The 9,775-nt window shown below is 38.7% G+C and overlaps 1 protein-coding gene across 1 annotated transcript in view; it reads right to left on the minus strand.

Annotated features, from left to right (window-relative positions):
• CHRNA7 (cholinergic receptor, nicotinic, alpha 7 (neuronal)) overlaps nt 1-9,393 on the minus strand; it is a gene marked incomplete at its 5' end in the record, with an annotated part of 39,274 nt that extends 29,881 nt beyond the window's left edge. The window contains one exon of the mRNA XM_009081376.1: nt 9,254-9,393. Coding sequence (XP_009079624.1) covers nt 9,254-9,393 — 140 coding nt within the window. The remainder of the gene's footprint in view (nt 1-9,253) is intronic.
• Between the last annotated feature and the right edge of the window lie 382 nt (nt 9,394-9,775).

Genomic DNA, 9,775 nt, shown 5'->3' on the forward strand with positions numbered 1-9,775 from the left:
AAAAAAGGTTAGAGGAACTGCCTTGCTTTACTCATATTAAGAAAAAAACCCCAAACAAACAGAAAGCCCCCAGCTGATTTGTATTACCAAAAGAGTTCCAAAGACCTCTCCTGTGGAACCAGAAAGTTCTGATTTTCACATACAATGAACACATCTCTAATGTCCTCCAGCTAACTATTATCAGGAGGGTTTTTTATAGCCTTTAGTCAGTCCTTTTTTTCCTTCTTGCAAACTGCCTTTAATTAGTGTACATTCATTGCTTCCCATGCCATCCTACACATCCTCCTGTGTTTAAAATATCTTTCCAGATCTAACACTGTTTGAGAAGATTAAGTAAAAGAAAGATGCCCAAGGAATAGTCAAAAAAAAGCAAGAAGATATTTAGCAGCACAGGAAAAATGGACAAATATCACAGAAATAAAGTTGCAGATTTTTTTAGTGTATCAATACTTCACCACAGTAGAGTAGGGACAGGTGTTGTCTGCTTGTTTAATTAGGCCAATTATCAGAATATTTTAGGCCATTATTTGAAAAGATCTGTTCTTCATATTTCATGGAAAAGTAGAATACTCTGTTTTCTGTTATAATCCAGTAATCTTCATGGTATTAAACTAACTAAAAATATCAGAAAGCTTATCCCAGCACCTTTCCAGTTTTCTAAACTCTCAGTTATAAATAATGGTAAAACGGAAATGGCTGCAGGATGTGTGTGCGAATAAATAATGGTAGAACGGAAATGGCTGCAGGATGTGTGTGCAAACACTTTCTCCCTTTAGCCTGGTGGGAATAAAGATCAAGCATCAAGTAGAGAAGAAAATAAAGCTTGGAGAGACATGGTGGGAATAAAGATCAAGCAGCAAATAGAGAAGAAAATAAAGCTTGGAGAGACTTTTTCTAGTATACACAAATGAATGCTAAAATTAAAACAATAATGCAGATTTGATGAGCTTCTGCCACAGCCATTGTCTGCAAAGAGGCTGCAGAGGTTTGATAAACAGCTTAGGAACTTCTTTATTACTATTTCTCAATGAGCCTCTGGATTTGGTTGTTTTAGTTTTTTTTCCAGATTCATATTTCTTTTCTTTCCTTTTTTCTTTTTCTTTTTGGCAGAGAAGATGTTTGTTTTCTAGTCTGTCTCTTTATGGAAGCTGTTCTGCTTCTTTGAATGACAGCACAATTTTCTTTTCAACATGTCAAGATATTCCACATTACTATCTCACCCAGTGGGTCCAGGGCACTAGACTGCAAATACTGACTTGCAGACCCTTATGCAGAGGCTTTGTTAAGCATTGTATGTAAATCACTGAAATCTGTCACTTCCACTGTGTAATGAAACAAGGACAAAAGCCCTTGAATATATAAAACTAAGTCATACAAGTAACCAAGGGCAATGTAGGATAAGCAAACTTTGACTAAGTTCAGATAAATGTAAAAAAACTTTGCAAGCTTTCATTTTTCCTTTGGTCTGCACAAGTGAGTTCAACAGCCTAAAGGAAAAGGATTTCTCTTGAGATTCTGCTCCTGCTCACTACATACAAACAACTATTCAGCTCTTTTCTTTCCCCTAACTAGAAATTAAAAAAGAAAAATAAAAAATAATGAACAGGAGAAACTGGAAAATAAGCAAGAACTGTTCTGTAGTAAATGATTTAATTAGCTAGCAAATGTCTGGAGGAACCATGAAAGATTCCTGACTAATAGTGTTATACAACATAAGTAAGAACTTGGATATTCATGTAGATAAGTAGCTAAATTCAACTTTCTTAAATAAATTATTAAATGTTGATTCTCCAGCCAATAAAAGAAAATTAACAAATTTATGATCAGACTTGACCAAATTGGTCACATTTATACCCACCAAAATGTTTGTCACCATAACTCTTGCTGCAGGAGTCACAAGCTAAGACAGCATTCTCCCAAGATTTGCAACTTGACTTAGATAGAGATAGAACTCTCTTGGGGTTTTGCAGAATATATGAAATTTTCAGTGAAGAGCCACCATGGGTAGTTTACACTGATCTAAATCTAAAGTACAGGTCATCTAGGAAAAATGACTGCCCAAAACAGGGATGCAGTAACAGCTCAGAGGCACTGGCCAAACCAAAGGGGTAGGAGCACGAGCCCAGAAGTCAGGTCACCTCTTTCAGCAGCAGAGTGTCAAGATGAGCTTAGGACACTCCCAAAATGGTGCCCCAAGTTCCACACAGAAAAGAGGTAAAAATTCTAGATTCAAACCAGAAAGCCCCAGGAAACAGTAATGTTTCAAACAGTTGCAGAGTAAAATTGCTAAAATTCCTTAGAAAAATCTAAGGGCTATTTGCATGAAAATTAATATCAGAAAGCCATTGCTCTGATCCCAGTGCAATAATTCTTCTTAACATGAGCATTTTTAAGCTAAAGTTTTATTTAACACTACTTTGTAAGTGTCAGCAGTTATGATATGCATAATTCTGATGTTTAAAAAATCTAGTCTATCAAAATATAGCTAGTTTGTAAATGTTTTGGAACAAAGATGATCTTTTCAGCTGTGTTTACACATCAGCTAGTACAGGGAAAGTCTGGACTGTGACTATAATTAGTTGATGGAATTATAAATGTAATACAAATATCTGCCCTCATACAGAGGCAGGACTGACCTGTCTTTGGTTCCAGTTAAGCAAGCATGTAGGCATCAAATTAAGCTCCTTTAATGAAATCAAAGCCTCCAGCAGATGGATTATTTCCAGTGCATCCAAATATTTCTTAAACTATAATACCCCAAAATTTGCATAAATTAGTCTTTGAAAAAAAAAACCATGCAAAAATGGGGTCAAACCAGTCCTTTTACTCTACTTTTGGAAGACAACGTTAAATTCTCGTTTTGCCCTCTGTGTTCTCTGAACGCCTCCCAAACTTCTGTCATCTGCAAATTTAATAAAAATATTACTTATTCTATCTTCCAGACAAAATGAAATGAAAACAGTGACTCAGTACAGTTTCCTGGGGAATCTCACCATATAACTAAATCTCACATTTTGAGAGGGAACATTGACTCTAAGAACAAGATCTGCCATGTGGGTTTCCCAAGACTTTCTTCCCTAGCTTTCTGCTAAGAGTGTTACTCAGAAAGGCTTTATTAAAGTCAAAACACAGACCCTGCTGCCAAGCATCAAGAAATCTGGAATATTTCACCAAAAGTATCTTTTTGTTGTTTACCCCATTTTATTGAAGAAGGAAAGGTGTCTCACTTTTCCAGATGTGTTTTTTTCAGTGTTGTTCCCAAGCTGGAAGATGGGAAGTTATGCTTAGATGTTAGGAAAACAAATCTACCATGATGACAGTCGAATACTGAAACATATTGCCCAGGGAGGTTGTAGAAACTCTTGCTGTGACCAGTACTTGACTGGACACAGTCTATTTAGACATATTTGGAGTAGGGGGGTGACCTCTGGAGGCCCTTTCCAAAATGATAATAAGATTGCAGGATTTTTCCACTTATTTAGATATCAGTAAAAATTGAGTTTGAGCTATCATTGTATATCTCATTTTATATCTCATTGTATTCCAGCTCTCCATGTCTGTGTCTCTAAGCAGTCACTTGCAGTATAAATGTATGACCATTTTACAATCATTTCTAAGGTCTCGTTGTCTGACTTTTGGAGATGGGATACCCTCAGATATGTTTCTCTTAGTTGTGTTAACTTACAGTAACATAAAGGTATGTCTGTTGCAAAAATGTCAGGCTAGGCAGAAAATTCATACCCTCACAATCACTGTAAGTGATCACAATCACTGGCTTTCCTATGCCATTTGCTATTCTGCATGAGATGTAGCAAAGTAGGAACAGCACTGCTGCTGTGTCTATTCCTAGTGTTCCCTCTAAACCAATAGGCAGTGGCTGAATATTCTCCTCTGATGCTATTATTGGGATGGATGTTACAAGAGAAGAATGTTAGATGGGATTTACCTCCATAGAGTGTTGAAAAATGTAGTGACTGTAATTTTTTCCAGTGTGGAAATTATATAATATCAGTCTATTTCAATACTGTGTTTCTCAAAAATGTATATGCTGGGAGATTTTCCTAAGCATAAGTCAGGTTGATATTCCATGCCAGCACATACCAGACAGGCAGAGGCCAAAGATCACCTTTTTGTGCAGGCTGAGGGGTTTCCATGAAGTGAGATGTAGAGAAAAATAATCAGCTTCTCTACATCCTATTCCTTATTTTTATTGACATTGTAGTGGAGCTATGACATTGAGCAGCTCCTTCTCTCCTTCCACTAAGGTGTGCCTTAGTATCTGTCTCTTAAGATTTTCCTTCTGAACTTATTTTTCAATTTTGTTTAGTCTTCTAAAGTCAGATATTTCCAAACATTTTCTGATTCAGATCCAGAGATATATTTATTATCAGGCTATTAGTTCAATATACGTTTCATTCCTACAAGGAGTTTTGAAACAAGATTTCAGCAAATCAGAGAGCAAGTAGGTTATTTTTCACTTATTTCATCAAATTGCTTGGCATTTCCCATTGCAAGAAAATTGAAACAAAGAACTATAAAAAGCAAGATCAACCTCTTAATCCATTTTCTGATATTATAACTCAAATGTCCTTAAAGAACATTTCTGGCCACTTGGCTATCTCCACTTTGTTTTCACTTCAGGGTGATTTAATTGTTTGCAAAGGAGCCACTGATTTTTCTCCTAAGGAAATGTTGTGGTTTAACCTAGCAGGTAGCTAAACACCATACAGGGGATTGCTGCAAAATTCATAGGTTGAGATAAGGACAGTTTAATAAGACAGAAAAGGAATAATGATAAAAGAGAATACACCAAACAAGTGATGCACAATGCAGTTGCTCCCCACCCACTGACCCATGCCCAGCCAGGTGCCAAGCAGCAGCCCCCAGCCAGCTTTGCCCCTAGTTTATAACTCAGCATGGTGCCACGTGGTATGGAAAATCCCTTGGGCCACTCGGGGTCAGCTGTCCTGGCTGTGTCCCCTCACAGCCTCCTTGCTGGCAGGGTGGTGTGAGGAGTTGAGAAGTCCTTGACCTGGAGTAAATACTGCTTAGCACCAACCAAATACCAGTGTGTTAGCAACATTGTTCTCATCCTAAATCAAAAATACAGCATGTCAGCCACTGAGAAAATTAAATCCAGCTGAGACTAGGATTGGAATACAGGAATAAAGTTAACTGAAAGACACCTAGGATCTCCCTCTTGAAACTTCTTATTAACTTGACATAGAAACTCTTCAATGAGCACTCTTTCAAATCTTTCTTTTTATTTTGCCTCCCATCCTCTTCCACCTTTTTTCCAAATTCCTTTTCTGTGTCTCAGACTAGCCATGTGTTCCCACTTTCCCTCCAGACACTCCCTTAGTTTCCTAGCTCTCCTTTTTGTTCATACGTCCCCAAACTGAATTTTCCTCATGCTGTCACTGTTTTTCCTCCTCATTTAGAAACACTTTATATAATTTACTATGCCAGCTTGCATTCTCATTAGACAATTCATTAACTCTATTTTCTAGTGAACTAAACTAAGTTGAGGCTATTGGCACTTACAGATCTCTCATTATGTAGTCCTGATACCAGAATGCATATGAATGTGCAATGCCAATAAAAACCTATCTGCAAACACAGGGTAGAAATCATTTCTAGTTTTCAAAGGAAGGGTTAAGCTAAAATGTAAGGTAGGAAACATCCACTGTATTTAGAAAATGTTTCATATAGTGTCTCCCCTTTCCTGTCAGAAAGTCAGAGTGGAACAGCAGCAGCCAGGATCCAGCCTGGTTCAATCTGTTCTGGCAGGGGTTTGATGGATCAGCTCTGGATAGGTCTAACTCCAGTACAGCTGCTATCAGCTGAGAAGCCATTAAAGTGAATATATAAACTGCAGGAAAGTATGATGGTGACATGTTTTGTTTCTAGCTTGTTAAACCAGTAATTGTTATTGCAAGTAGCTGTCATTCCCACCAGCATTCACTTCTCATTGACAATGAAGAAAACTCATTTGTTTTATAGTGTGAAGCTTAATTTACTTCATGGTTGATTTCTTTCTTTGTCTGTCAATCCCAGATCGCTGGAAAAGAAATGCAATGAGTTTTATGGCAAGCAGAATGAGCTGTAACTAAATGGCCAGTACAACAATTATGGCTTCTTACTGATTATGGGTTTTTTCAAAAGGCACATAGAATCAAAAACTCCATTTTGAATCATATTAGCCAAGATTGCCAGTCACTGACTACACCAGACTGGCTTGTGACTTGTGGATATTGTCCCCTCAGTGTGTATTGTTTTAATTAAATTTGACAACTCCAGAAGATATTAACTCTGCAAAGTTTACTGCCTGCTGGCCTTTAGCCATTTGTTCATACTAGCAGTCAAAGACATGGTCCTAGCCACGTCAGGAGTGTAGGAAAGAGAGAGACCCACCATTAATTCACAGAAATGCAAATTAAACCTTTATAGTACAGGTGCAGTTTAAGTATGAGAAGTGTTTTGTGGGCATTCAGTTTACTCTGTTCAGGAAACAATCCCAATGACCTAGAGAAGGCTTCTGTAAGCTGTGTCATCACTAGGAGGGTTTGGCCATACAACAAACCTATCCTGGGGTGGTTAATAGCTGAGAACATGTTAGCTTAACACAGGCTAAATCTGTCTGTACAGAATACCAGAAGTGCAGTTTCTGAAAGCTGGGGGAAAATCTCGGTCTGTGATCTGTTTTATTTTGCACCCAAAGTGCTTTTTGAGCTCTTCTGTTCTGCTGTAATTCTGAAATTAGTTGTATGTAGTGTAGTGCTAACAGTAGCAAAACCAACCAAACAACAAAAATCCCACAGCATCAAGGGCTTTATCCTGGTTAGCAAAATAAACCAAGCACTAGAGAAACCTTTCCTGAACACAGCTGTACAAAAGAATAGTACAAAAATCCTTTGAAGAGGACTGTACTGTCCTATACCAAAGTAAAGTTCCTCCAGTAGCTGTGAGAAGGCACATACTGCAGCAGGAGGTCATTTCCCTAAAGGGAGCTACAGCAGAAGGTCCTGTAAACAAAGTCCATGGTTAGGAAAGGGGTTTTTTTGAAGCCTGGTTTAAGACTCAGTTGAAGCACCGTGTATTGTGCAGAGTTCTGCAGAGATACACTAAAATGGGGAGTTTTGTTCAGGTGCCCAGTTTGAACAGGCATTGAACAGACTGGCTAAGCCTTTCTGAACATATTTGCCTATTACTGCCAAAGATAAAAATCTATCTAAATCCGGAGCTACACAACTGAAGCCTCCAGTCAGTAGGAGCTGCTGCAAAGGCCACTAGGAGGCCTGATGCACTGCAAAGAGCAGCAAGACCAAAGCTCCATCGCACAGATGAGGGGCTAAGAGGACTGAGTGGCTATTTCTGCCCTGTCCCCCACATTCCCTGACATACAGGGCAAGAGACCTGTGAAGGCTGGAGCCAGTGAGAAGCTGCAGCAGTAACCTAAATGGGGACCTGCAGGCCTTAAGGGTTCAGACCTTTGAACACTGTCTGTCCCACACTGCCCTTCATTCTCTTCAGCTTCCTTCTCTTAGTTTCCTCTGACCTGCCCTGTTCTCATAGCTGACTGCCCTTCGAACGCCTCTTTCTCTGTGTTGCCTTGACACACTCTAAAGGAATCTAATTAGAAGGTGACTCATGAAATTAATACATCCCTTATTAGCATAGTATCATTTATTCATTTTGTGCTGTTCCTCACTTTTACATTTTCCCTGTTGTCTCTGATTGTCCAAAGGAATTCTTGCTTGCTTGTCTATTCAGGCTGACTCTGTGCCAGGAGTTACCTACTACTCATGTCTGCAGAGTGTTCATCACAAGAGATCCTCTTTTTTCCATATCTCTAAGCCCACCCATAGCAAACATCATTAATAGCAGGAGCAGGCCCACACACAGCTAGTGGGATGCTTGTGTCATCCATTATATCAGCCCACTGGTACAGGCTTTTCTCTCACATCAAAGTTGGGATCTAATATCTGGCTGTCCTCTCCTAGCTCTCAGATGCCTGTGCAGTACAGCCACAGCTCAGTCTGCCAGCACCTGTGGAGCTTGTTGCATTCTGCATAACACATATTCTTCACTTGCTGTCATTCAAAGACTTTATGACTCCACATAGCTTCTGTTCTGCTTGCTGGTTTCATATATATTAAAATTCAGCTGCTGCAGACAAGGATGGAACTGACACAGTTTGCCTGTTGGCTTTAGTGGCACCGACATGGAAACAGCTCACTGACTATAACTGCCTAGTCTCACTTTAGCAAATAGTAAATATCACACAGGAAATACATACCCTAGTTTTCACCTTGGATCTAACAAATCTAAAACTTGCAAAAATGTGCATAGAAACTATGAGCAGAGCTCTACGTGTGGCAGATACTAAATAAACAGTATCTGGATTTTGGCAATTGGTAGCATGTAAGGGAACAGATAGCAAGCCACTTGTCATGAATAATCCCATCGTTCTTTCTTTCTTTCTTTTAATAATTTTCTTGTGCCATGAACCTTGAGCATCTAATGGGAAGATAATGGCATTTTGAGGTTAACTACAGTTTTAAGTATTTAACTTCTTTATTAGTTGTCACAGCTGGTTGGATTCAGTAAAAACAAATACTGTAAACCCACTTACATGTTGAGTTTCATCTCTATGCCTCTATTACAGACTGAAGTTTAAATGACTTATATTTGAACCCAAAAGATCCTACAGTGCATTTTATGAACACTGCACAGAATATCTATTGATCTACCAAGCAACTGTGGTTTTAAATACAGCAGCTATTTAAGCATATAGAATACATTCTATATGCAAATGTGTCTAAATAGCATAAGAAATAATATGACTTGGATTTTGGCCAGGATTTCCTCTTCCCTCCATCTCCAGAAACAAAAAGTTCTGAAGTGACCACCAGAAATCAAGTACTTTGGTTTTGCATATCCCCTCAGACTACACTTCTTGTTGGTTCTAAGTACAGTTAAGGATTCAAAAGGAGAAGTATGCATTTTGAGCTCCCCTTGAAATATATTGTATTGCTTAGAAGGTTGGGAACTTCTGACAGACCTAAGAAAGGGGTAAACTTTACTTTTAAGTTTAATTCTTTTAAAAGTCAGTCAAAATTTGGCTTTGTGTCTTGAATTATTTGTGCTTTCCAATATCTTGTAATCGTCCTCTGCTGTGACAAATCTCCATTCTAGGAAGGCAGAATCCAACCTTTGAATTAAATTGTTTCCTAGAAGGTTACAGACTTACCACATCCATGATCTGCATGAGGCTGAGAGTGAAATAGACAGTGAGTGGCTGGGAATCATTTGCAACTGGTCGCTCCAGAGGGTTGTAATTTTTCAGCAGCTCCTTGTAAAGCTTCCTTTGGAACTCTCCTTGCAGGGACTCTTTGGGCACAGGAATAAATAGATAAATAATTAGGATTCTACATCTGAAAATAAAGCTGGGACATATTCTTTTTTACTGCTATCAGATATTATGTACTTATTATTACACCTGCTGCATTCCCAGAAAAAATGCCACTATATTTCATGTAGTCATTAGCTACTGCAACAAAATGTAATCATAAATGTATCGCTCTGTTCATGCCAGCCTGTCGGGGGATTGCCTCTTTGATCATTTCTTGACTGGCCAGAAGGGATAAATTCTAAATGCTAACAGTGCTTTCTCAATGTACTCACCCTTCGGTCCAGCAGCAAGAAGTGATGGAGAGGAAATGCACTACCTGTGATTTGACACCTGTCCTGGCATAGCTATAACCAGAAAAGC

This window comes from Acanthisitta chloris, unplaced genomic scaffold, assembly GCF_000695815.1.
Source record: "Acanthisitta chloris isolate BGI_N310 unplaced genomic scaffold, ASM69581v1 scaffold37838, whole genome shotgun sequence".
Classification (NCBI taxonomy): Eukaryota; Metazoa; Chordata; class Aves; order Passeriformes; family Acanthisittidae; genus Acanthisitta; species Acanthisitta chloris.